This window comes from Moschus berezovskii, chromosome 3 (assembly GCF_049115385.1).
Source record: "Moschus berezovskii isolate FMDL1 chromosome 3, NW_MosBer_1.0, whole genome shotgun sequence".
In the NCBI taxonomy this organism is placed as follows: domain Eukaryota; kingdom Metazoa; phylum Chordata; class Mammalia; order Artiodactyla; family Moschidae; genus Moschus; species Moschus berezovskii.
In genome coordinates, this window is record NC_142462.1 from 92128178 (window position 1) to 92155166 (window position 26989).

Sequence of the window (26989 nt, forward strand, 5' to 3'; positions counted from 1 at the left end):
CAGTGCCTAAACCTCTCTGCCTCTGCCCTTCCATCCTCGGCTGCCTTGATTTCCCATGGTTGACTCCAGCCAGAAGCCAAAAGGCCAGGGCTGGGTGCAGTCCCTAGAGGTCTGAACCAGGTGAGGAGTGGGGAGTGTGGATCTGTAGGCATCAGTGCAGAGTAAGCCCCACAGAAGGGTTTGCATGTATTTACAGATGGTCTGAACAGCCAGTAGAAGGTACCTTAAGCATCTTTCACTTATTCAAATTTTGTATGAGTATCACTCAAAGTCTACAGAAAACAACTGTGTTATTCTTACCTATCCTATCATGCAATAGTTTTTACACACCAAACTGTACTTAAAGTAGTCCCCCATCCAGGCAAGAGTCTGGTGATGGAGCCCAAAGCAGCATACTCTTAGTACAATATTTCTTTGATGCCTCAATATTTTAAATATTCAGATTGAGTTTAACATAAAATATTCCATGCTAACCATTCGAGCATGGTGATTCCAGCTCAGAAGCTCAGATTAAATCTGAAAGTAGGCCTTCTCCAAACTGGTCAGTAGTTTCTCTTTAGTAATTCACTTCCTGCAGATCAGACTTTGAAAATAGCTGCAGAAAATGGAAAATCAAAGTATAGAAACAAAATACAGACATATGTGCAGAGATGTTGAGTGCTGCACGATTTACTGGTATCTTGTGAAGATTACATGTTCGCAGGTGAGAATTATTTTCAACTGAGTGCTCAGGAGGCCGAGTGCTCTGATAGGCAGTGCTCACAGCCATGAGGAGCATCATCTCTCTCACCCAAGTCTCTGAGCACATTATGTTGCCACTCTGTTCAGTGCTCTTTGAATAAAGGTCATGAAGGCACTCAGAGTTCCTTCTTGTGACAGATCTTAAGAAAACGACTACAGAATGCCAAACTGGAATGCCATTTGGTTTTCAGCCTATTAGCAATCTCTCATTCTTTCTCTCATTTTTTTTTATTTGACTTCCATTCAGACCTGCAATTTGTATAAAAATTTAAAAATCAGATTATTCTTAGTTTTGGATCAATGAACATTAAAGGTAAACACCACCAATGAAATTGCCTTTGAGTCACATCCTGATGAGTCCGTCTAAAATCCTTGGTAATGATGAGCCCTGGCATTTGGAGTGTGTTGTGTGGCTTTTGGGGGACTGTTTAGGAAACCTGTGAAACTGAGGTGGTATTCCAATCTGAGATTACTGAGAACGTGATTTCTAAAGTTCTTTAAGCACCCTGTATCTTTCTCTGTGTATTAATTCACAATGTGAGGAAGGAAGGGTCAAGTTACCAAAGGCATCATTAATTAAAAAAAGGAGTTTGTTTGAAGAAGGCCAGTGTCCTTCCTGATATTATTCAGTGCCCTCAGTGCAGACTTGGGCATAAAGATCTGTTCATACCATTCTTTCCACCAAAAGTTTGGGAAACAGTGAAGTGCTTGCCTGTAGAACACTTTGGAACAAGTAGCTAGGGCTTCCTTTGTGGCTCAGGGTAAACAATCCACCTGCCGTTGCAGGAGACACAGGTTCGATCCCTGGTCCAGGAAGATCCCACATGCCATGGAGTAACTGAGCCCATGTCCTACAACTGTTAAGCCCGTGCTCTAGAGCCTTGGAACCACAACTGCTGAGCCCATGTGCTTCAACTGTTGAAGGCTGCATACCTGGATCTATCCTCCACAACAAGAGAGGCCACCACAATGAGAAGCCTGCACACTGCAACTAGCGAGTGACCCTCACTCACTGCAATGAGAGAAAAGCCCGTGCAGCAAAAATTAAATAAACAAAATTATTAGAACAAGTGGCTATACTGCACTCCTCTGTACCTGAGGTTGTTTTATTTTTTTGTATCATTTGTTGCTAAGACATTCTTTGTGGTCTGATCTCTAATGTTCTTATAATGAGGTGATGGCCTCCCAGGCTTTTTGCCAATCTGAAGCCAGTTGGACCTTTACTTCTAAGTAAGGGTAGAGTGGGGAGAATGCATATTTTGTATAACCCATATCCACTCACTCAGGGCATTTGAATGACTATAGTGACCTATTTTGGATGGAGATGGTGTTGGATGGTTCCGTTTAACAAAAGTATGGATACAGCAGTTGTAATTGTCCCTGGCAATGTGATACATACAGTCAATGGGACTGAATGTAGAAGGGAAAAAAAAAAAAATGGGACTCCCCTGGCAGACCAGTAGTTGAGTAACCATGCTTCCAATGCAAGGGATGTGGGTTTGATCCCTTGTTGGGAAACTAAGACCCCATGCTTCAAAGCATGGCAAAAAAAAAAAAAAAAAAAGTGGAAAATGACTTTCTTGCCTAGGGAAGAGTGTGGCCACCAAGCTATGTTTCTTTACCTGCTGCTATCTTTAGCCTTCTGATTAGAAGCTGACTCTGAAATCAGACTCTCTGCTTTGAATCTCAGCTCAGTTATATATAGTTCTATGACTGTGGTCAATTACTTAACCCCTCCAGTTTTCAGTATTCTTATCACTAAAACGAGGCTAGCCATTATAACCTAACTCACAAGATTGTTGAAAGGATTAAATTCATTTTTAATTTTTATTTTTAAAAAGCTTTTTATTTTGTACTGGGGTGAAAGTGTTAGTCACTCAGTCGTATCTGACTCTTTGCGACCCCATGTACTGTAACTTCCCAGGAGCCTCTGTCCGTGGGAATCTCTAGGCAAGAATACTGTACTGGGTTGCCATTCCTTTCTCCAGGGGATCTTCCAGAAATCTAGCCGAGGTCTCCTGCATTGTAGGCAGATTCTTTAGCATCTGAGCTACCAGAGAAGCCCATATTAGGGTAGAACCGATTGACAATGTTGTGACAGTTTCAGGTGAAGAGGGAAAGGACCCAGCCATATATACACATGTATCCAGTCTCCCCTAAACTGCCCTCCCATTCAGGCCACCATTGTTTAAATTCATTTTTAGATAGAAAGTTTTTGGAACTGTGCCTGATGTATCTTAAATTTCAGGGAATTATGGAGTTATTAAGATGGGGATATTTTCACATGAGGCATTTTCGCAAGAACATGTCCTTTCTCTCTTCTCTGGACTCTCTTTTTCATCTGAGTCCTACCCATCAGCTCCCTCTTGTCTTAGGCAGTTCACAGCTCCCAACTGAAATCCTGGGTACGGTTTTGTGGACTTTCAGTCAGTTCAGTTCAGTTCAGTTCAGTCGCTCAGTCGTGTCCAACTCTTTGCGACCCCATGAATCACAGCACGCCAGGCCTCCCTGTCCATCACCAGCTCCTGGAGTTCAGTCAAACTCATGTCCATCGAGTCGGTGATGCCATCCAGCCATCTCATTCTCTGTTGTCCCCTTCTCCTCCTGCCCCCAATCCCTCCCAGCATCAGAGTCTTTCCCAGTGAGTCAACTCGTTGCATGAGGTGGCCAAAGTATTGGAGTTTCAGCTTTAGCATCAGTCCTTCCAATGAACACCCAGGATTGATCTCCTTTAGAATGGACTGGTTGGATCTCCTTGCAGTCCAAGGGATTCTCAAGAGTCTTCTCCAAAACCACAGTTCAAAAGCATCAATTTTTTGGTGCTCAGCTTTCTTCCTGTCCAACTGTCACATCCTTACATGATCACTGGCCTTGACTAGATGGACCTTTGTTGGCAAAGTAATGTCTCTGCTTTTTAATATGCTGTCTAGTTTGATCATAACTTTCCTTCCAAGGAGTAAGCGTCTTTTAATTTCATGGCTGCAGTCAGCATCTGCAGTGATTTTGGAGCCCAGAAAAATAAAGTCTGACTTTGGATTCCCCTAAATCAACATGTGCCTTCATATTTGTAGTGCATATCAGTGTTTTCAAATTGCCAGTTCATCTTTCACTGGAGCCTGAGGTCACAAACATGGCTTGAGGAGTCTATAGGAAGGAATCACGAACAGGACTACCCCCAGTGAAGTGCCTGGGCGTAGCAACCTCCCTGGCTGCCATGACTATGTGCCAGATCCTCTGTTGATAGATAGATTTCCACTGGTTTGGCAGACATGTTTTCTCTCATGGTAAATGGAAGAATATCTCCCCTTGCTCAGCAGCATGAGGATTAATTTGAATGATTTAATGAGGTTGGAGGATCACTGCAATATTTGCATTACATAGTTCTCTGTCCTTGATGGGAGAGCCATGGGAGAAAGAAAATCTGGTCCCTCTTAGAGCTTCACGATGATTCTAAGGCTTTAGCAGACTTTTATGTCACTGCATCTTGGTGTAAATACTAGTAGAGGTATTGGGTTTCATAGAAAAGTCGTTCTGAGATGATGTGACCCAACCCAGAGGGACAGAGGGGCGCCCCCGGATTCCTAGAGAAGAAGAAGGAGTTGGATGCCAAAGTTCACAATACATTCATCTTTGCTACATGAGTATTCCTCAAGTTTTCTTTTTCAACAAGATTTTTTTTTAAGTCAGAGGACTAAGATGTCCTCAGCTGTAAAGGATTGCGGAGGGTAGAAGAGAGAAGTCAAACATGATACCTCACCAGGTAGACCCTGATGGAGAACAGCTTTTCCCGGTGTTTACTGTATCTGCATTTGGGGGGCCCAGCTCACTTCTGTCTCCTTTCCAGGCTCCTGACCTTCTTTTCATCTCATTGCAGCCAGTCAGGCAGTGTTACTTGTTCAGTTGTGTCTGACTCGTTGTGACCCCACAGACTGTAGTCCGTCAGGTTCCTCTGTCCATGGAATTCTCCAGGCAAGAGTACTGGGGTGGGTTGCCATTCCCTTCTCCAGGGTATATTCCTGACCCAGGGATTGAACCCAGGTCTGCTATATTGCAGGCAGACTTTTTACTGTCTGGGCCACAAACTGCTCTAACTCCTGATTGCCCCTACCCCACTTATGATAAATCTGCCTATGTCTGAGACTTGTACTTTCTCTCTACTATATGTTATTCTCAAAACTATTTAAGCCTGAAGGCCACCCAAGTGGGAGGGAAGGCTGTGAACCTTTCCTCTCTCATCTCTTCTTACTTCCCTAAAAGTCTTTCCCAGAATTAGCAAGAAGACTCATGCCAACCTTTTGAGAGGCTTTGATGACGTGATGGCTAATGTACTGTTGAAATCTGCCAGGGCAAGAAGTGGATGTCACAGCAGTGCAGAAATACATCCTGCAGAGGACTAGGTGAAGGGCAAGGTGCAGGACGTTGACAGGCACCTGAATCGTACCAAAGGATGACTCATCTTGTTCCTCTCAAGTTAGGGCACATTAAAGCCACTTCTTTAGATTTTGAAACACATGCTGAAAGAGGTCAAGGGACTAGAATCCTGAAGTTTGGGAAACATGCCTATAGGACCCTTCAGAACAAGCAGCTACCCTGTGCTTACAGGTACCTGGTGGTCACCCTCCAGTCCAAGGTTATGGGTCTTTGCACAGCATCAGAGTGAGCACCTGATAAATGGATAGGTGAGTATACAGACAAATTAATGAATGAATCACCTGGGCGAGGGCAGTGGCGGAAGACCAACTCTGTGTTCTATCCAAAAAAAGGCCATGGTCATCCCATACAGTTGATTCCTGGGTTCTGTGGATAATGTATACAAAATCTGATATGCTCTTTTTTTTTTTTTTTAAAGATAGAAAATGTGAGGAGAGAGGCACTTCTTTGTTTAGAGAATTCTAATTAAATTGTAGGATTATTACTTTGACTTTCTGATTTAAGGAAGCATGACTCACCCAGAGCTGGAAGCTTGTCTGTCTAAGCCCTGGTCAAATGCATGAATCTCTCTAGGGCATCCTGGAGGCCATTCCTGCAGAATTCTTTCAACCATCACCCTCATCCCAATATCAAGCCATACCTAAAAATGTGTCTCTGACACTCCCAATGGCTTTCGTCTTGAATTGCTTTGTTGTCTGCATTTCTGCATTCCCTCTTCTTATCAGTTTCCCACTTTGGATCACAGGACTGGTTTTCTTGTTTAGATTCATAAATTTCTTGACCTTCTTAGATCTTTCCCCTAATTAAAAAAAGGGGGTTTTCATGTGGAATGGAAGCTTGTGAATTTTTGCCTTTGATTTTGAATGCCAGCTACTTTCTTTGAAAACTGTGTGCACAGTATTCCATTCCTAATTTTAACATATGGATAGAAGGCAAGTATTACTATTATAATGGTCAGTATTTAATTTGCACTGGTGTCTGAGAATTTGAAATTTGGTCAGAGTTTTGGCTTTACAGTAAGAGGAAACTATCCAAATTAAAAAGAGTTCCAAATTTTTAGGGACTTGACTTGGACACTTTACACGTGAACACTTGCTCTAGAAAGGTATGCGAGAGTCACATCACTGGAGCAGCCATTGTAATCTAAGCTGAACAACTAACTGCTTTGGAGACACTGAAAGAAGATTTATTAGTTGAAATAGTCCAAGTTACCGTAGTCTTGCTTTTCCTTCCTGTTTAATTTTTTAAAAAAGATTTTGATGTGGACCATTATTGAATTTGTTACAGTATTGCTTCTGCTTTATGTTTTGGTTTTTTGGCCCAGAGGAATATGGGATTTTATAGCTCTTTGACCAGGGACGGAACCCACACCACTTACATTGGAAGGCAAGGTCTTAGCCACTGAACTGCCAGGGAAGTACCTTTCCTGTTTAATTTTTTATTTGCCCATGTCATAGTGTCTTTCAGAATCAGATCAGAACTTCTGAACTTAAGGCTGAGAGTGAGAAGCTAAGCACCCCGTCAGCCTTATAGGAACATTTCAGAATCTCACCGAAAGGAAAGGCAGTTTGAAAAAGCAACTTCAACTTAGAATATTATATTGCATTTGAAAACCTTTAGCAACAAAAGTAACAACAAAAATCCTATTGTGTCAAAATAGGAAACCATCAATGTAGATGAAATCATCTAAATCCTAAATCCTAAACCAAAATGCACCAGGCTCGGAATTTCTTCCTCTTGCCTATGGAGGAGGAAGATGTGTCATGTTGTCAAAATATGAGTATCAGATGCTTGAATATACAGTAGTAATCCTCTTGTAATATCAGTTCAGTTCAGTTCAGTCCAGTCGCTCAGTCGTGTATGACTCTTTGCAACCCCATGAATCACAGTGCGCCAAGCCTCCCTGTCCATCACCAACTCCCAGAGTTCACCCAAACTCATGTCCATCGAGTCGGTGATGCCATCCAGCCGTCTCATTCTCTGTCGTCCCCTTCTCCTCCCTCCCCCAATCCTTCCCAGCATCAGAGTCTTTTCCAGTGAGTCAACTCGTCGCATGAGGTGGCCAAAGTATTGGAGTTTCAGCTTTAGCATCAGTCCTTCCAATGAACACCCAGGACTGATCTCCTTTAGAATAGACGGGTTGGATCTCCTTGCAGTCCAAGGGACTCTCAAGAGTCTTCTCCAACACCACAGTTCAAAAGCATCAATTGTTCGGCAACCAGCTTTCTTCACAGTCCAACTCTCACATCCAACTCTCACATGATCACTCGAAAAACCATAGCCTTGACTAATATCAGTGATGCCACACCGTTCAGGCTTAATTGGTATTTTCGGCATAACTAGTGGTGAGGTGAAGGAGAAAGGCCACCTAAATTATAAACACACTTTGAAATATTGTGATATTAAACAAGGTAAAAGAATTTTTTTTTGGTCATCTCAATTCTAGGTTTCATTGTCCTTGGTGCTGTAGATACTTTCTATGTAGCACATCAATCTTACTACCTATGTTAAGGCTGCTGGAGAAAAATCATGAAGCTGCTTGAACATGGGTACCACTCACCAGTGGTTTCTCACCTGAGCCTTCAGTTCCATCCAGAACTTCTGCACAGTGTTTCTGGTTCTTACCTTTTACAGTCCCAAATCTAAACCATTCCCATCTCCCTGGGAAGAGCATCTGATTGTCACCAGATGACCCACTCAGCCACCACATTGGAAATGAGGTCATCCTTGACTCACCTCTATCCTTACCCTAAGCCATGATGTTCTGTGTTTACTTTGCGAGGATTGTGTTTTATCTGTTCCTTAGCTCCAGCTGTCATTTATTGCCTAAACTATTTAAGTAGCTCCTTAACTGGCCTTACTTTTCCAGTCATTCTCTCTTCTAATCTGTCCTTAATACTGTCACCAAGGAACACAAATTTAATCATGTAACTGCCTCCAGGGAAGAGACACTTTTTTTGGCTTCCCATGATCTATACATGCGGATTGAAGTCTTTAGGCTTGCAGATGAAGCCTTCCCATAACCTGCCCTCTGCTTAGCATGCTGGCCACATCTGCCCTAGTTCCACTGTAGCATCCGTGCTCAAGCCTGTCAAATGAGCACAGTCCAGGGAACACAGCTCGCTCTTCTGCAGTCCCTACCACAGGGTTTGGCAAGCAGTCTTCAGCAAGTCAATATCAGTCAGAGATAGAAACAAACAGACATTCTTCTCTGCCTTCTATTCACTGAGATTTGTATTCTTCTCTAGGGAAAATGTCTAACATTATATATAGATTATGGATTCAAGAATTAGAAGGTATTTGAAATATGACTTATTCCTTTCATCTTTTCAATGAATAAATTCCTTTTCTAGCACTTCTAACTCTTGGTTAAGCTCAAATAACTCTAGGACAGTGAGCTCATTACCTCCACCAACAAACTAATTTCTAGGAACACATGATAGAAATTTCTGGTGAGAACATTTTCTTGATATAGCTTTTACCTGTCCATGTTGGTTATTTTTAAGAAAATACCATTTTTTTATTTATTTGACTGCACCAGGTCTTCATTGCGGCATGTGGGATCTTCAGTTGCAGCACGTGGGATCTAGTTCCCCAACCAGGGATCGTACCTGGGCCCCCTGCATTGGGAGCGGGGAGTCTCAGGCACTGGACCACCAGGGAAGTCACCCTGTGCTGGTTCTTGATCTTGGTTTCTTATTGGGAAAAGTCCAATCCTTCTTCCTTATGTTGGTTCTTCAGGTATCTGAAGACAGTAGTACTTTCTCCCTGATAATATATTAATTAAAGTATCTACCTGCAATGAGGGAGACAGGGGTTTGACCACTGAGTGGGGAGGGTCCCCTGGAGAAGGGAATGGTACCCTTCCCTGTATTCTTGCCTGGGGAATTCCATGGACAGAGGTGCCTGGTGGGCTGTAGTCCATGGGGTCACAAGGGTCAGGCATGACTAAGCCACTAACACTCAGTGTACTAATTGTGTCACATATGCCTCTTACCTTATGGTGTCAGCTCTCTGCCTTTCTGGGGGCCTTTTCAGCTGGCTCAAGGTTGTCTGTGTATCTTTGTGTATACCAACTAGTCCACCACAGAGAGGGTTTCAAGACTGCTTTCCTCCTATCTCTCATGCTTGTTAGTGCAGTCTGAGATTATGTTAGATTGTTTGGCAACAGTATCACTTTGTCAACTCATATTGACTGTCAGCTGAAATTACTCCTTATTTCTACTTAAGGGCAGAAACCATGTATTCTTAACATCCATCATCTTGTATTATAGTTGAAAGTTGAATACAAAAATCTGGTACTTAGACAATTATATTTTGACCTGCATTTAATCCTTGTTACATTTCAATTGTTAAAGTTCTTTTTGTGAATCCTTATTCTCAGCATGTCACATAACCAATATCCTCCCTAGCTTTTTGCCAATGTAAGTTTAGGCCATTGACAAGTTATTTAATCATGTTAGATAATATCTCTTAATAAGAGTAGACATTTACTAAGCATTAATTATTTGCTGGGCTTCCCTGGTGGCTCAGTAGAAAAGAACCTGTCTGTCAGTGCAGGAGATGTAAGTTTGATCCCTGGATTAGGAAGATTCCCTAGAAGAGGAAATGGAAACTCATTCCAGTATTTTTGCCAGGATCATCCCATGGACGGAGGAACCTGGTGGGCTACAGTCCATGGGGTTGCAAAAGAGTTGCATCACAAAAGAGTCACACACAACTCAGTGACTAAACAACATCAGCAACAATTATATGGTAGGCACCAAAACTCTGCCTTTCCATGTGTATCCTTGGTAGTTTCATACAATACCGTGAAGCAAGTGCTACTGATAACCCTGTCTTTACACACGAACCACTGAATCAGACATAGGTCCTAAGGGCTGCCTTTGGAAATCTTTCTTCCAGTTGATTAGTAATTCACTCATCAATTTCTTTTGAGGAGAGTCTTTCAGCAGTTACTGGCAATCTTCTCACTTGTATGTACATAAACCTCTTACATACAGGCTATCAGAATGAATAACTCCTAATTATTTATCTTTATGATTTTTTTCTGATTATTTTAGTAACATATGACCATTGAGAAAATAATGGCAAATATAGCAAATTATAAAGAAAAATAATAATCACTCTGAATCTTACCATCCAAGAATAACAACTGTTAACTTTAAAATATTCCATATGTATGTTTGATCATGTTTTTTAGGCTTATCAGCTTATTTCCTAGTTACAATGTCCAGTTCTTTGAAAAATTTAGTGTTTTCTGCTCTGTCTCTCAAAGAAACTCTTAACTGAGAAAAGATTATTAGCTGATAGAGTGATTATTTGTCCTTTTAGTAGTTATGTTACTGGATTCGTCCAACTCTGTTTAAATAATTAATTTGCAATGAGGAATAATATATATTTCATATTATTCATATGTGGTATTGGTTTATAATATGAAATTGAGTGAAGTTGAGTAATTGGTAATATATGTGAGTCTATTTTTTTAAAAATCTTTATTAATGTGAAAGGAAGGAATATTAGCATATGTTATAAACAATTAACTTTAGAGTAGAATGAAATAATAATTTTTTGCTTACATACTTACAATAATTACTGTTTACCTCCAAAGAAAATTTATTTCTTAGAAGAATCTGCAAGGACTCTGTGTTGTTGGGTAAATACTTCCATACTTGGGTTTATTAAGACGTTCTAAACTCATGCGACGAGTTGACTCACTGGAAAAGACTCTGATGCTGGGAGGGATTGGGGGTGGGAGGAGAAGGGGACGACAGAGAATGAGATGGCTGGATGGCATCACCGACTTGATGGACATGAGTTTGAGTGATCTCCGGGAGTTGGTGATGGACAGGGAGGTCTGGTGTGCTGTGATTCATGGGGTCGCAAAGAGTCGGACACGACTGAGTGACTGAACTGAACTGAACTGAACTGAAACTGGTCTAAGGAATCTCAATTTGTACAAGATTATATCTTTGAGTTTAGGAAACAAATTAGCATAAGCTGATGTAAAACTTAGCCATTGTTGTTGTTTAGTCGCTAAGTCGTGTCTTACTCTTTTGTAATCCCATTGAATGTAGCCCACCAGGCTCCTCTGTCCACAGGATTCTCCAGGCAAGAAAACTGGAGTTGGTTGTCATTTCCCTCTCCAAAGGGCCTTCCTCACCCAGGGACTGAACTCATGTCAGTCATCCACCTTGTCATCCAGCTCATGTCATCCACCTTTTGTTGGTAGGTGGATTCTTTACCACTGAATGGGCTGGGAAGCCCTAAAACTTAGCTATAGAAAGTTCTTTGTTTGAATATATGTTTTAATACCCAAATGTTTATGCTTCAGGAAAATATATTTGGTAATGCTATAGGGAATATGAATTCTGAGAAGGCAACATTTATGGAGCTTTCGTAAATTCTTAAATAAGTCAGTGTTTTAGATACTAGTTGTGGGAACCTTAAATAGTGATCTCCATGTGGCTCTCAGGATCCTTCTGCTGTGGCCCAGAGTAACTTTCTGCTATGTTTCTGACAACCATTTCTTCCGTTTCTTCTGATACCCAGTCCTGTGCTGTAGGAAAACAAAACCACTTATGCCCAGTTCACCATAATTTTTCCAGTGGTCCTTCTTAGGCTGCTTCCTTGGCTGGAATGTACTCTGCCACATTCCTTTCTGTTGCAGTTCCCAGCACATTTTTAAAGTTGTAGTTGATTACAGTGTTATATGTTAGTTTCTGGTGTATAGCAAAGTGATTCATATATGTATATATGTATTTTTCATATTCTTTTCCATTATGGTTTATTACAAGACACTGAATATAGTTCTCTGTGCTATATAGTAGGACCTTGTTGTTTATCTGTTTTATATATGGTAGTTTATTTCTGCTAATGCATAATTCCTAATTCATTCCACCTCCAACCCCTTTCCCCTTTGGTAACCATGTTTGTTTCCTATATCTATGAATCTGTTTCTGTTTGTTCTGTAAATAAGCACAAATAAAAATAAATCTGTAAATAAATTTGTGCCGTATTTTAGATTACACATACAAGTGATATTATATGGTATTTTCTTTCTCTTATTTCACTTAATATTATACTCGCTTGGTCCATCCATGTTGCTGCAAATGGCATTTCTTCACTCTTTTATTGCTGAGTAGCATTTCATTGTATATATGTACCACATCTCCTTTGTCCATTCGTCTGTCGATGTATATTTAGGTTGCTACAATCTCTTGGCCATTGTAAATAGTGCTGCAAAGAACATTGGGGTGTATGTATCTCTTTGAATTACAGTTTTCTCAAGATATATGCCCAGGAGTGGAATTGCTAGATTCCAGCACATTTTGAATAATCTCCACCAGCTTTTCCTGAAGCTTCTAACATCTTGTAACCCCTTCATGTTGCTTATTACACATTGTCTTTATTTATTTGTAAACTCGCCTTGTCTACTTCATTAACAATGTTTCTTAAGATTAAGTCCTTGTTTTGTTCATTTATATATTTCTGGATGACCAGTGCTTCATATGGGCCTTGTGCATCCCAGGGTCTTCTTTGAGCAATTATTGAATTGAAGTGTCTATCAGGAGATGGTGGGGGAGAACTTACCATGTACCTGGCTCCAGTAATTCTAAAACCATCCCTATGAAATAGGCTAATACTTTCCTCAAATAACTTTGGTTTATTGTTTAACAAAAAATTGAGCAACTATTATGTATCAAGCATTGTGCCAGATACTTTGGACAAAAAGATAAGATCTAGTTTTTCTCTTTAAGACATGTGCAACCTACTGGAGAAAAGATATGTGAATAAATAAATATTTCAGTATAGCATGACTCTTCCTCGAGGTCATTCAGCCTTTGAGTGGTGAAACTGTGCTTAAAATCCAAGTCTGTCCAACTCCAAAGGCACTGAGCCATGATTCTTCCAGAACAGAAAAACTAGCAATGCTTAGAGGGAGATCTCAGAAGAGTGAAACAATAGCCTTCTTCCACAGATTGTTGAAAACATTAGTAAACAGAACCATTTTGTTTTGTTCATGAACTAGGTCCTTCAGAAGCTTGGGAAAGCTGATGAGACAAAAGACGAACAGTTTGAAGAATATGTCCAGAACTTCAAACGGCAAGAGGCAAGTACATTTATCTAGTTTCTGGAGTGGGAAATGGGTTGACTTTGTGTTTTAGTGCGTAAATGAAATGCTTTGATGTTGGAGAAGGAACTCATTCATTGGGCTTGGCATTAACTTGAAGGAGACACTGGTTAATCCTGTAGGCTTTTTCTGTGTAAGGCAAAGAGGTAGTGGGCACTGCGGGAAGAAGATTTGTGTTTTAGAATCTCAGGAGATGGAGACTTTGCTTTTCTGAAGCTCTTCAATACAGGTTACTGACCTAAAGGAAAGGCGATCTTTTTAGTGATTTATATTCCACTAAATATTATCAGTCGTTAAATATTTCTGGCATAATTACTTCAGTTGCTGCATGCATCAAGATCACGAATTCTCAACAGAGATTACATCTCCTTAAGAGGGAGAAAACTGGTTTTTGTTGGATGAAAAATATTGTATTCTTTTTATGAGAATACGTCACATAAATACTGATAGTATATCTGTTGTATTAAGATTTTATGAAGGGGTATGATTAGGAAAAAAATGCCCAAAACATTTTCTCAAGGGCGGCGATAATGAAAAAAGGTTGAAAAATGCCATTTGTGATATATGATCCTTTCTCAGGGTGCTGCGTGTTTAACAGTAGCAGGACTGCTTGGTTGCTCAGTTGTGTTCGACCCTTTGCCACCCCATGGACTGCACCCTGCCAGGTTCCTTTGTTCATGGGATTTCCCAGGCAAGAATACTGAACTGGGTTGCCATTTTCTTCTCCAGTGTTTAACAGACACATGAATAAATAAGCTATTTTAAAAATTATTTGTTTATAGCACTAGGGCTTGATACGTGGCTAGCATATCACCTGTAGAGAGCATGCGTTAGAGTCAGGGAAAAGGAAACAAGGCCCTCTCAGGTTAGAAAAGTCAGTTGAGAGGTGGGCTGGAACAACCAACTTTGGAAAATGGGGTTTGGACATGAGGACGATATAAGGACATGTGTTTATCTCCCTGCTTTTGTTGTAGGCACCAATGTCTACAGATGAAATTGTGGCCTCAGAGATAAATATGCATGGCGTCAGTGGTGACAACTTAACAATGGAAAATCAGCACAGGTTTTATGTCAGCCCCTTTACTTCTATTTTCAGATCCTTGACCCTCGAGGTTTCTTTTTTCCATTTGTGTATCAGAGTTTTTGACTGCATTCTAACTGGAGACAGGCTGTTTCTTTTCCTCACCCACAGGGGATATAAAATCCAGAAGGTAGAACCAGGTAGACTAGTCTCCACCAAAGCACATTCCTGAGTGTCTCCAATTTCATTCTAAGACTAAAGGTTGGACAGATAGGAACTCAATTTAATATGAATGACAGTGATCTCATTCTATCTGAAAATGTGGAAAGAGAGGGGAGTTGGAGAAGAAAGCAGTAATAGAAAACTAGTTCTTGTCCACATCGCTAACTGTTATGGAGAACTTTGGATTTATGAAGGTAGAAGAGAGAGTTCTTAGAGAAATGTTGGATGTTGGCCCATAGAAGAAGGTGCCCCCCAGTCTCCTCCGGGAGAACAGATTCTCCACGTTTCCTTATGTTCTCGTTTGGTGAGTTCTCTTACACTTTTCATGCACTAAGATAGCGCTCCTGCAGATTACTGACTTGTATGGCAGCAACTTCCCATAGATAAACTTGTCCATCAGTGCCCTTGTTACTTTGCAGGGAGATCCCCAGTGTCTGCTTGAAGGGATTGGATTTGGATAGCAGAAGTGACTCATGTTTATAGTTTTTCCTACTTGAGGATTACACTCTTTCCTTTGAAACTTGGTCTTCCTGTCTAGTGTGTCCCTGTGGAGCTAATTAGTTCTCTGCTGTTAGATTTTTTTTTTCTCTATCCCTTTTATTATAGTATGATATTTTAGCACCCCAGAAGGCTGACCTTGGGAAGCATGAAGTTCAGGAATGCATTCATGTAAGGTAGTATTTTGCATTTTCCAGTTCTGGTGTATTTTTAGTTATTTTTGGACTTTGTTGACTGAACAAGGTGAGGACTGTTTTTGTCTAAGGTATTAGACAAAAGTGCAGTTGGCTGAGTCATCAACTTTTATCAGTTTAATACTGCTCTGCCATCTATTCCTGTCGCTTTATACATTATCAAATACTGTGGAGCCAATAGTAAGTATGCTGTCATTCTTGAAGAACAGTACCTAAGTTCTGGCAAGATCGTGAGCAGATTTCAGGATATAGGTAAGTTCAGTTCAGTTCAGTTCAGTTGCTCAGTTCTGTCCGACTCTTTGCGACCCCATGAATCACAGCACGCCAGGCCTCCCTGTCCATCACCAACTCCCAGAGTTCACTCAGACTCATGTCCATCGAGTCGGTGATGCCATCCAGCCATCTCATTCTCTGTCGTCCCTGTCTCCTCCCACCCCCAATCCCTCCCAGCATCAGAGTCTTTTCCAGTGAGTCAACTTGTCGCATGAGGTGGCCAAAGTACTGGAGTTTCAGCTTTAGCATCAGTCCTTCCAATGAACACCCAGGATTGATCTCCTTTAGAATGGACTGGTTGGATCTCCTTGCAGTCCAAGGGACTCTCAAGAGTCTTCTCCAGCACCACAGTTCAAAAGCATCAATTCTTCGGCGATCAGCTTTCTTCACAGTCCAACTCTCACATCCATACATGACCACGGGAAAAACCATAGCCTTGACTAGACGATCTTGGTTGGCAAAGTAATGTCTCTGCTTTTTAATATACTGTCTAGGTTGGTCATAACTTTCCTTCCAAGGAGTAAGCGTCTTTTAATTTCATGACTGCAGTCAGCATCCGCAGTGATTTTGGAGCCCAAAAATATAAAGTCTGACACTGTTTCCACTGTTTTTCCATCTATTTCCCATGAAGTGATGGGACCAGATGCCATGATCTTCGTTTTCTGAATGTTGAGCTTCAAGCCAACCTTTTCACTCTCCTCTTTCACTTTCGTCAAGAGGCTTTTGAGTTCCTCTTCACTTTCTGCCATAAGGGTGGTGTCATCTGCATATCTGAGGTTATTGATATTTCTCCCGGCAATCTTGATTCCAGCTTGTGCTTCTTCCAGCCCAGCATTCCTCATGATGTACTCTGCATATAAGTTAAATAAGCAGGGTGACAATATACAATCTTGACAAACTTCAACATTTAGGGAAACTTGAACAAACAATTCTACTTTATAAGAATACAAGGAGCAGAATGGAAATGTAGGAATAGTATTTCTCAGGGAGTCTCCTGACCCTATTTGGTTCCCTTTGGAAATACTCTTGCATCAAAACCATCTTGCATTTGTCGATGCTCATTTTGATATTTTTTGTTTTAATCAGAAAGAGTAAATTATAGTCATTTTCATGCCACAAGGAGGGAGGGAAACTTAACCCTTGTTGGTAGATAGAGGGAGAAAAGGAAAAAAGGAGGGAGTGGGAGGAAGTTGAGGAGACAGGCTTATTAATCTTCTATTGAAATGTGTTAAAGTTTGGGAAGAATGGACTATATCCTACCAGGCTTTTCTGTCCATGGGAGTGTCCAGGTAAGTATACTGTAGTGGGTTGCCATTTCCTTCTCCAGGGGATTTTCCTGACCCAAGGATTGAACCCGGGTCTCCCGCATTGTAGGCAGACACTTTACCATCTGAGCCACCAGGGAAGTCCCATTGAAATGTATTAAAGTTTGGGAAGAATGGATGAAGACTGAATTTATTAATATACTCTAGAGGGAAAAATCCCTTTAATCCCCAGGACATATTGGTGACCACTTCCCATCCACTGCATATGCTGAAAAAAGGCATAGTCCTTGTGCAGAAATATTAACCAAGGATGAAGGATCTATTAAGATTGTGGTGATCTCTGCAAAGCCTACTATTTTTAGTATTAACATGAATCATTATTCTAAAGGCAGAAGGCATTATCTTTAAAGATTTTTTTTGTTGTGGACCATTTTTGAAGTTTTTATAGAATTTGTTTACAATATTGTTTCTGTTTTATGTTTGGGGTTTTGGCCATGAGACAGGTGGGATTTTAACTCCCAGACCAGGGATTAAACCCACGCCCACTGTGTTGAAAATCAGTCTTAATCAGTGGACTGCCAGGGAAATCTCCGAAGGCATTATCTTACAGCTGCATTCACTGAGGACATTGACCTAGGACATCTAGATTTATTTTTTTCCTGTGTATATATATTTCAAATCCAAAAAGATATTATGTATAGTATAAAGTGAACTTTTTTTTTGGATTGGTGCATTATATTATAGTCATCTGACCATACTCAATTAGTATTACATCAATAGTAGACTACTAAAATGTTCTAGAAAGTATTCAAACATTTTGGGCTTGCTTTTTAATTCTCTTGAAGAAAATCATAAAAGTCCTTATAGTAATTCATCTAATTCCCTGCAGTAATTCCCTGCTCGTTCATGGTGGAAATGGGTCTGTGTTTGAGCTTGAGCTTGAGGCTTAGGTTTTATCTTATTCTAACTGCCAATTCTCTTTTTAATGCCAGACTTATTTTCCTAAAAGTTATTTGATTTGTGTTAGCCCGGAAGCCTGGTTGAAGGGTCTGTGCATATGCTCTCATTGTCCACTGTGCTCTGTGTTGTCATGGATTTTGTGGTCTAGATTTTATGAACAGCTCAGTTAGCACAGGGAGGAAGGGAGAAGAGGGTCCAGCAAGTGGGAATCAAGTGAATCACTCCCACCCCCTGAGAACTCAGGGCTTTCCATGGACAAGTGGTAAGGAAAGCAAGGATTATTATTCTTTTTCCTTCTAAAACTAGATTTTATTTATTTATTTTTTTACAGTAAAATCCCACTTTAATTAGCTTCAGGGCTTGTATCCAGTTTCCAGTTGCTAGGAATGTTTGTTAATTTTTTAAAAAATTTATTTTATTGGAGGCAAATTACCTTACATTAATGTATTGGTTGGTTTTGCCATACACTGACACGAATCCGCCCCGGGTGTACATGTGTTCCCTTTCTTGAACCCCCCTCCCACCTCCCTCTTCCCCATATCCTCCCTTCAGGTCATCCCCGTGCACCAGCCCCAAGCATCCTGTATCATGCATCGAACCTGGACTGGTGATTCATTTCACATATGATAGTATACATGCTACAATGCCGTTCTCCCCAATCATCCCACCTTCACCCTCTCCCACAGAGTCCCAAAGACTGTTCTATATACCTATGTCTCTTTTGCAGTCTCGTATACAGGGTTAAGGTTACCACAAGGATTAGAAAGAATGAGATGTGACTTTACCCTTTCCTTCCCAGAGGGTTTATTTTGTTTCCTTTCTTACCAGCACTGCTGACGAGTAGCAGAAATGACTGCTGTGAGCGTTGAATGCTTTCGTGTTGGTTCACTGGAGTGCCTGCTAACGGCTGTGTTAAGGAATCCAGAGAAGGTCCCCAAGTAAAAGAAAGGTCTCTGGGTTCTCTCCTTCCTGTTTGTAAACTTGCCCGCTAAGATAACATGCTTGTGGCCGATGTGCAGATTACAACAAAATAATAACCCTGGGGTTGGTGGGGCCCAGATAACCAGCTTTCATCACATTTCAGCGAGTACAGATGTGGGAGCCCTAATAGAGGCACAATCTGAAATTAGACCTTCTCATACAGAGGGGAAAGGAATCTCACTTCTGCTGCCATCTCCACGGCTTCTCAGTCCCCACTGAAATTCCGTGTAGCTCTCCATGCCCACCACCAGGTGATGGCCTATTTGGTATAACACAGATGAGGAAGGGGAGAGATATTGGGGATGTTGAAATCTCTCCAGTTTGGAGGATCCACAGCCAGCGTTTCTCATTATTAGGATAATCCATTGTCTGGAAGTTGGAGTCATGTCTTCATACTGATCTGTCCTCTGCCCAGGGGTCCTATGTGGCTGCTTTCATCTTTTTCTGTGCACAGAATCTAGTGCTTTGCACATAAACTTTAAAACATTTGTCAAATTTGAAGCTGAGTTAGTGGCAGAAATGATCATTTGGAGCATGTTCCTAGAGCACGTTTTTATTTCTGGACTGGAAGAAGTGTTGAATAGTGTGTGAATATTTGTAAGCAGTTTCATGACACTTTTTAGCACATATGTCCATAAATAATGAAAAATTACAGAATAGAAGTTTGAGAAAAAGAGTCAATATGAAATGTACTCCTACAGTGTGTTAATGTGTGGATAAAATTTTTATTTAATGCAAACCACATTTACATTCTGAAAAATTCTTCTATTTTCTTGAGCAGATACCCTAGAACTATTTCTTTGTAACACAGGTAAGCATGATATAAAAAGGAATAATTGGTTGTTCCTGTGTTTGATGGTGTTATTTAGGGCCTGCCTGCTAGCTTCCAAGCTGTTCTTCCACTTTCTCCACTGCAGATGCTTTGTTATGATTGAACTATCCTTCCTGCCCTGCCATCTCCACATGTTCAGGTCCCATCTTTGCTTAAGGTCAGCTTACAAGATATTTCTCATCTAATGTCTGTCCAGTCTCCTCGGTCATGCTCTCTTTCTCTGTGTCTTCCAGAGTACTTTTTTTTTTGTAGCTTATTCAATAGCTCTGTTCCATTTTTTTTTTAATATGACAGTTATTTTAGGTGTGCATCTATATCCTCATTAGGTTATAAAATGTTTAAAGGAAAGCAACCTGTTGCAGTCATTAAAGAAATCTTCTATGTTCTCTAGCACCTGCTAGGTGCTTGGTCAGTATATCCCTCTTTGTCACACATATCTCTATATTCACCTTTTGTCTTAGATTTTTCCATGCCTTCTCCCTCATTCAATATCAAAGCCTCCCTTCATTGTCATCTACTTTATCTCTTTGATCCTAATTTTTGGCAGCAAATAGCCCTTGGAGAGTGTCTCACATTGCCTGGACTTGATTCTAACCTGAGTTATCAAGACTAGAGAAAGGCTCTGGTCCACTCCCTGGATTTTGAAGCTGCCCTAGTTCCATGCTACTCCATAATTATCAGCTGGTATGTCCAGTATTTTCCATCTTCTAAGAGCTTTATTTACTTTTAGTCACAATGTAGTAAGTCATTGTAACTATGCAGAATGTTATTCAGTCCTCGGATCCCAGTTACATTCTCCAATTTGTAGTTATATTTTTCATGTATTGTGTTTTAGAGCAAGCTCACTCTTCTGTGATCAGATAATATTTGACCATACACATTAATATATTTCCAGGTGGCGCCAGTGACAAAGAACCCGCCTGCTAATGTGGGAGATGTAAGGAACACGGGTTTGATCCCTGGGTCAGGAAGATACCCTGGAGAAGGAAATGGCAACCCACTCCAGAATTCTTGTGTTGAGAATCCCATGGAGGAGCCTGGTGGGCTACCGTCTGTGGGGTTGCAAAGAGTCGGACACAGTTGAAGCGACTTAGCTTATCAATTCATTAATTGATACCAGTTAATTTCTTCCAAGAAACTTCTGAGAGAATTGTTGAGTCTTGTTGCTTGCATTTATACTTGGTTTCCATTAGAGTTTGCACTCAATAATTGCACAATATATTTTAAGAGAATTCATATATGTCTGCCTCTCTGGAAATAAAGTTTACTGCTTTTTCTGGTTAACTCTAAGTTTCTGTGAGAATTCCACAATACTGAAAACCATCTTAGTGTGCAAATATTTTACAATATTTAAAATATTTCTTCTTAGTAATAACTTTTGAGGGAGTTTCTTGGTTATTTGATTGATGATAACCTGTGGGTACATGTTTAGAAAAATAATATATAGCTATGTCAATATCTGGCCTGCCTGCTGTGGTGAGTTTAACAGTTCTAACTAGGCAGTCTATCACCTTGAACACACAATAGAGTAGCTCTGATCCAAAAGATCGGAGTAGAGATCTGTATAAACTCAAGTTAGTTGGCTTAAGGGAAATATATGGAAAATGGTATGTGTAATTGCTAGCTAGCTTTCTAATTTTACTTTGCTGAAAGGCAAAAGCTTTTGATTTGGTTTTCAGATCATAGGTGCTCTTGGGGTTGCTGACAAGGATAGCTGGAAATTGGGCCATGAATCTTGGATAAGACAGTGGAAGCTGAGATGTCTTCTTTGATGTATCTCTTCCTTCTGTGTATCACCCCCTACTGCCATCAGCCCAGAAATGTGATTTCAAAATGCACTCCAATCTCCTGTCTATCTTGTATCTTTTGCATGAAGATTTGCAAAAGAAATCTTTAAAAATAAAGAAATAGGTTTATGAAATCAATGCTAGTTTCTTAATGAGAGCTCCTGTAACTACAAAGAGCTCAAAGCAAGGAAGCAAAAAATATATGTTCCTGAGATCCTGCTGCTTTTACCTTTGAAAAACTCTCATCTTCCAACTGAACCGGAACCTGAACTTGTCAGAATAGAGCACTATTTCTTAGTAAACCAAGAGTGCCTGGAGTGTTAAGCAGCCTAATATGGTCTTTGATCATAAGTGGATTCAGACATTATTAGTTATCTGTTCATCAAGTTGCTGATTATGACTCCATTAAATCTCATCTCCTTGATAATCTATTTATCTTCTCAACTTCAAAAATGGTCACAAAATGTACTCACATTACTTTTAGGATTGAGTTAACCTGTCTGAACTCTGAGAAATTGAGCTGGTTTTAATTTTGATGTGTTACTTAACCTTTTCAGGAGAAAAATAATGTCAGTAAAGGCCAAAAATAATAATGTAACTCTGGGAGCTTCTATAGGTTCATGATCACAGGCGAACAGACAGGACTTACTGTTGTGAAATCACAATTTTTGAAGTTATATCTCTTCAGATCCAAGTTTTATACATCTGTTAGTGCTGTTGACCTTCCACTTGGACTCCTTGTTAATCATCAACTCACCGTTTCTTAGTTAAAGAGGATATTTAATAAAAAATTTTCTGTCTTGTGGGCGCTGCTTGCTTTTTTTCTGTTTTTAAAACAAAAGCTACCTCTAAATATAAATCAGTATTACATTTACCATATTTTAACAAGTCAATTCAACAAAACATTACTTGTTTAATAGGTATTACATACTTGTTGCCTTAAGATGTTTAGCTAGATCTGTAAAATCTTGCAAATAAAATGCACTGGATTTGGTTTTGCAAGTATACTCAGGGACACAGTGGTATATATTCCCTGAACAAAGGTGTCATGCACATGGTATTATAGTATGGGGCATGGTGCCCCTGAATTTATAGACACTGTTGTCATGAGTCTAGTTAATTCATTCCATGAATTATATATTCAATCTTGTAAAATTAATGTCACATGTTTGTCTTCTTTCTTTCAGGCAAAAGTAACTGGGTCAAAAGTGAGCTAACAAAATTTTACCTCTGTATTGGCTCCTGAAGTCCTAGGGATAAGTATATATAATATCTTTTTTAGTGCTTTGGAATTTAATGTACCTAAACAATAGACAGAATGACATTAATCTTCAAGTATTATCATCATAGCTTAATGCAGTCCTGTTTTTAAGCCCAATGCCCAGAGACAGTTTGCCATAGTTGTAGGACTTAGAGACACTAACTTTGTATGTCAGTCTGTGGTAGTTTTCCTTACCAGGAACCTGACTCAACTTGTAGGAAATCTGTCTGTAACACTTCTTTGAGCTTACCAAAGTGCAGTAGGAAACTTTGACGTGGTGGCCTTTACAGCTGGTCCTTTGACACTGCATAGATTAACTCTTCAAAGTTTAAGAACAGCTGAGTCTGGGACCTGTCCGAGGTGCTGAAGAGAGACTTATGTGAACTACGCGAGTCCAGCCTGTCTGGATCTGGACAACCGTCTCTGCCCTCCACTCCCCTGAAGACATATAAACAAATAATTAAGAAATTGGTGTTTCTGAGGACCAATCTGATGTAAAACAACTTGGAAACATTAGATATGGAACGTAATTTCTTTGTATTGGGTAACAGAGATATCTGAAACCTTCCACGGTGGTGTGCCTACTGCATTCTTTCTCCAGCTATTTAATTAGATGTTATACTTCAGTCTAATCCTTAGAGGCAGATTACCATGAGAGGTGCTCACAGGACCAGGGGAAGAAAGCAACAGCTTCAAGAAACCACTTAGCAAGAGAAAAAAGGGATTTTTTTTTTTTTTTAAAACGAGGCAGTGATTCTCAGACCTTTGTAAGCTTTTAAAACCGTGAATACTTTTGCTTGCCTATTAATTCTTGGTGGCTTCATGATGAAACCCAAAATGACCCTGGGTTGTTTTCCAGGACAGCCAGGAAACAGAAGACTGGGGAAACAGCTTTCTTCTCTCTAGCCCTGTAAGGGTGTGACGCCCAAGGGAGGGAGTGGGTGGAAGTAGCTTTAATGAGGAGGGAGAAACAAGTCACTCCCTCAGGCTGTGTGGGAAGAAAGTGAGGCCTGGGGGACCTTCTGGGCTTGAGAGGCAGCTGCTCCTGACACTGATAAATGATTCATTTGAAAAAATGAAGAACCTCTGAGTAACACAAGGCCATGTTATTATACTAATTGTCAAGTGTGTGGTGAATCCTTCTAGGATCTTTTCCAAATAGGAGTATTAGTAGGTAATGCAGACAACTTAATTATAATAAGATTCACTTGCCCATAAACCCTGAGGTGAGTGTGACGAAGAGTTAGAATAATAATTTTATCTTGTCCTGTTGATAACAATATTAAGAAATAGAAGGAAAAATTCTCAAGGTTGTGGAATTTTGAATCTCTTTTCTGTACACATAAACATGCACAATAGATAATTCAAGGATGAATTACTGAAATGGAAATTTTCAGAGGAATGTGGAATGAACTTTAGATTCAGTGAAATCTGAGCAGTGCTATAAGAATTTATTTCTCATTTAAACCTTACTTGTGATTCAGATAGAATAATGATGCATAAATTTTATTATTCAGTAGGTTTTGTGCAAAAGAACTACTCTGTGACATATTGTAGGTGAAAAATTTCTCTCCAGAGACTTTTACTTTTTCAACTCAGGGAGAACTTTATATGAAATTCAGTATGGTTATTACCAAATGCTTTATGAACCTTAATACTCATGGGGAAAATTAAGAATGTTAATAATTAGAAAAGAATAAAGTTATTTAAATTAGCTTCCAGTTTATCTAGTGAAATTGAACTCATCTAGTTAAGCCATTATTATATAGTTTGAACTTTCTTCCACTCACAATATTTAACATTTCTCCTGGGATTCTTAGTTTATTTAAAACATTTTTTATTGACCCCTTTGGGCTAGATGAATTTGGTGTATAGATTAGAACCTAAATATTTCATTGTCTTTCTAGTGCTCAAAGAAAAGGCAGAGACTTAATTGTGTACTTAATTTGACATGCTTTATTCCTTAAATATTTGGGAAAATAATGCCCTTCCACACTGTTCTTTTATTGTTTCCAGGTACTCTAGGCAGTCGTGGTAACTCAGAACTATCATTTACTCTGGTTGGCTTTGTATTACTTTCTGCAGGGAGAGCATCCTTCTGGGTGAGACGTGAGGCCTGCCTTAGCTAAGTACTTCTTGCATTCTTCTAGGGAAGGAGCAGAACAGCAGCAGAGCAGAGCCCTAACGCAGATGTCTGAACATAGGAGACATCTGTGAAGTTCTGTTTCATCTCTGTGCAGTTTTTCGTTCTACATCATAGCAAGGTGGCTTGCTGCTGCTGCTGCTAAATTGCTTCAGTCTGACTCTGTGCGACCACATAGATGGCAGCCCACCAGGCTTCTCCATCCCTGGGATTCTCCAGGCAAGAACACTGGAGTAGGTTGCCATTTCCTTCTCCAATGCATGAAAGTGAAAAGTGAAAGTTAAGTCGCTCAGTCGTGTCTGACTCTTTGCGACCCCATGGACTGCAGCCTGCCAGCCTCCTCCATCCATGGGATTTTCCAGGCAAGAGTACTGGAGTGGGGTGTCATTGCCTTCTCCAGCAAGGTGGCTTAGTAGTGGCAAAATAATGATTTATCCATTAGCTTCCTTCAACTTCAATAAATGGATGTTCCACAGAGATGTTTTAGGTTTATTTTGTGGCTATAAGTGCCCTAGACAAACCATTAAGTACCCCCAAACTCTACACTTATTTTGAAAAATGTGGCCTTAGGGGAGTCATACCTTCCTAATTGCCCCTTTTAGGATGTAGGCTTTAGATCAGCCTGGTTCTCAATCTGCCTGGGTAAATCACATGTCTGAGTTCACATATTATTTTCTCTAAATAATCTGCCATCTGTTGGGACAAATGATTCTGGCCTTGCTGTCCTCTCTCAGTACTGTGCTACCTCTATCAATTACATGACTGCCTCTCAAACTCCATTTGCTTAACCACTTTGTCCATCGTCTTTTCAATCTGAGTTCCTTTCTGAAGTGTTTCTGTAAATATCTTTAATGCTTTTCTGCTCAGTAACTCCACTGGCTTTTTTATTGTTGTTGTTTCTGTTAGATTTCAACCTCCTCTGCTTTCTGCATTTCCGCTCTTGATGGTGAACCATTGTATCAGGCTCCTTATGGTAGGTCATGCTGTGGTGGCAATACCTCGTTGGCTTTTAAGAGCAGGTTGGTTTCTCACTCATGAAAACGTACACAGACGTGTCCTTCATCTTCCCTTCACTCTGAGATCCAGGCTGGAGAAGCCAACCCAGTCTGGAACATTATGGGGCTCATGCTAGAGGGGAAAAGACATGGTAAGAGTATGCGATGGCCCTTATACCTTCTGCTCAGAAGTAGCACGTGGCACTTCCACTACGTTTCATTAACTGAGTCAAGTCCCACAACCAAGCTTGATGTTGATGGGGCAGGAACTATAATCCTCCCCCAAGCAGATCTGGTAAGGAGGTGCAGTGTAGATGTGACAATAATAAAATCTCCCGCAAAATATCTTTTCAGTATTTTATATACTTAGAATCTTACACAGTACCTGTCACAAAATAGATAATGAACTGGAAAAGACTTCCTTCTTTTTTCCTTAGACTCTCTTCATGTTCATGCTGGGGACCTTGGTTTGACTCTACCTGTTTCTTCTCTGGCTCCTTCTTATCTTCTACCTTTACCCAAGTGTTTATCATTAACATTCTTCTTCATTCGCATTTGCCTACAGTTTTACACTATGTTTTGGAAAGCTGCTGTTGTTGTTTTTGTTCCGTTTCTCAGTCGTGTCCGACTCAGTGACCCCCTGGACTGCAGCACGCCAGGCTTCCCTGTCCTTCACCAACTCCCAGAGCTTGCTCAAACTCATGTTTGGACTCAGGTCCAAGCTAGATGCCATCCAGCCATCTAGCCTGTGGAAGTTTGCTTTCACACTGTATTTCTGAATGGCTCAGAAAGACAAAGGAAACCTAGAGTTTTCATATTCAGCCATACTGAGCCACAAAAAAAGGAGTCAGTTGTTTGGAACTCTGATGATTTCTGTGTTGCCATTCTGAATAGCACCATTCGTGTTGAAGTTTATATGTGCTAACAAATGACTTAACATTAAGCTTTCATCTGGTAATACCTGGATTTACAGAGTTGCAAAAATAGCTTGAGATTAAGGCAGGTAAAGAAAACTTCACCAGAGTTTTACATAGACATTAGAGAAATAACGTCACTATACCTGCATTATAATATCTAGGAAAATATTCTCTTCCAGAATTTATTTTGGAGTCCAGCATGGTCTTAAACACTTTTTTTCAGAGTTTATTTGTATTAATCACTATCTTTTAAAATGCACTGGGCATTTTATCTTTCCTTTATACCCCCAAACACTCTGGATGACTATTCAGAGTTAATATAATCTGCTTTGAG

The 26989-nt window shown here is 40.2% G+C and overlaps 1 protein-coding gene across 1 annotated transcript in view; it reads left to right on the plus strand.

Moving 5' to 3' along the window:
• AMPH (amphiphysin) overlaps nucleotides 1-26989 on the plus strand; it is a 228857-nt gene that overhangs the window by 99039 nt on the left and 102829 nt on the right. Inside the window, exon 2 of the mRNA XM_088834640.1 lies at nucleotides 13205-13289. Within this exon, the coding sequence (XP_088690766.1) occupies nucleotides 13205-13289 (85 nt within the window). The remainder of the gene's footprint in view (nucleotides 1-13204; nucleotides 13290-26989) is intronic.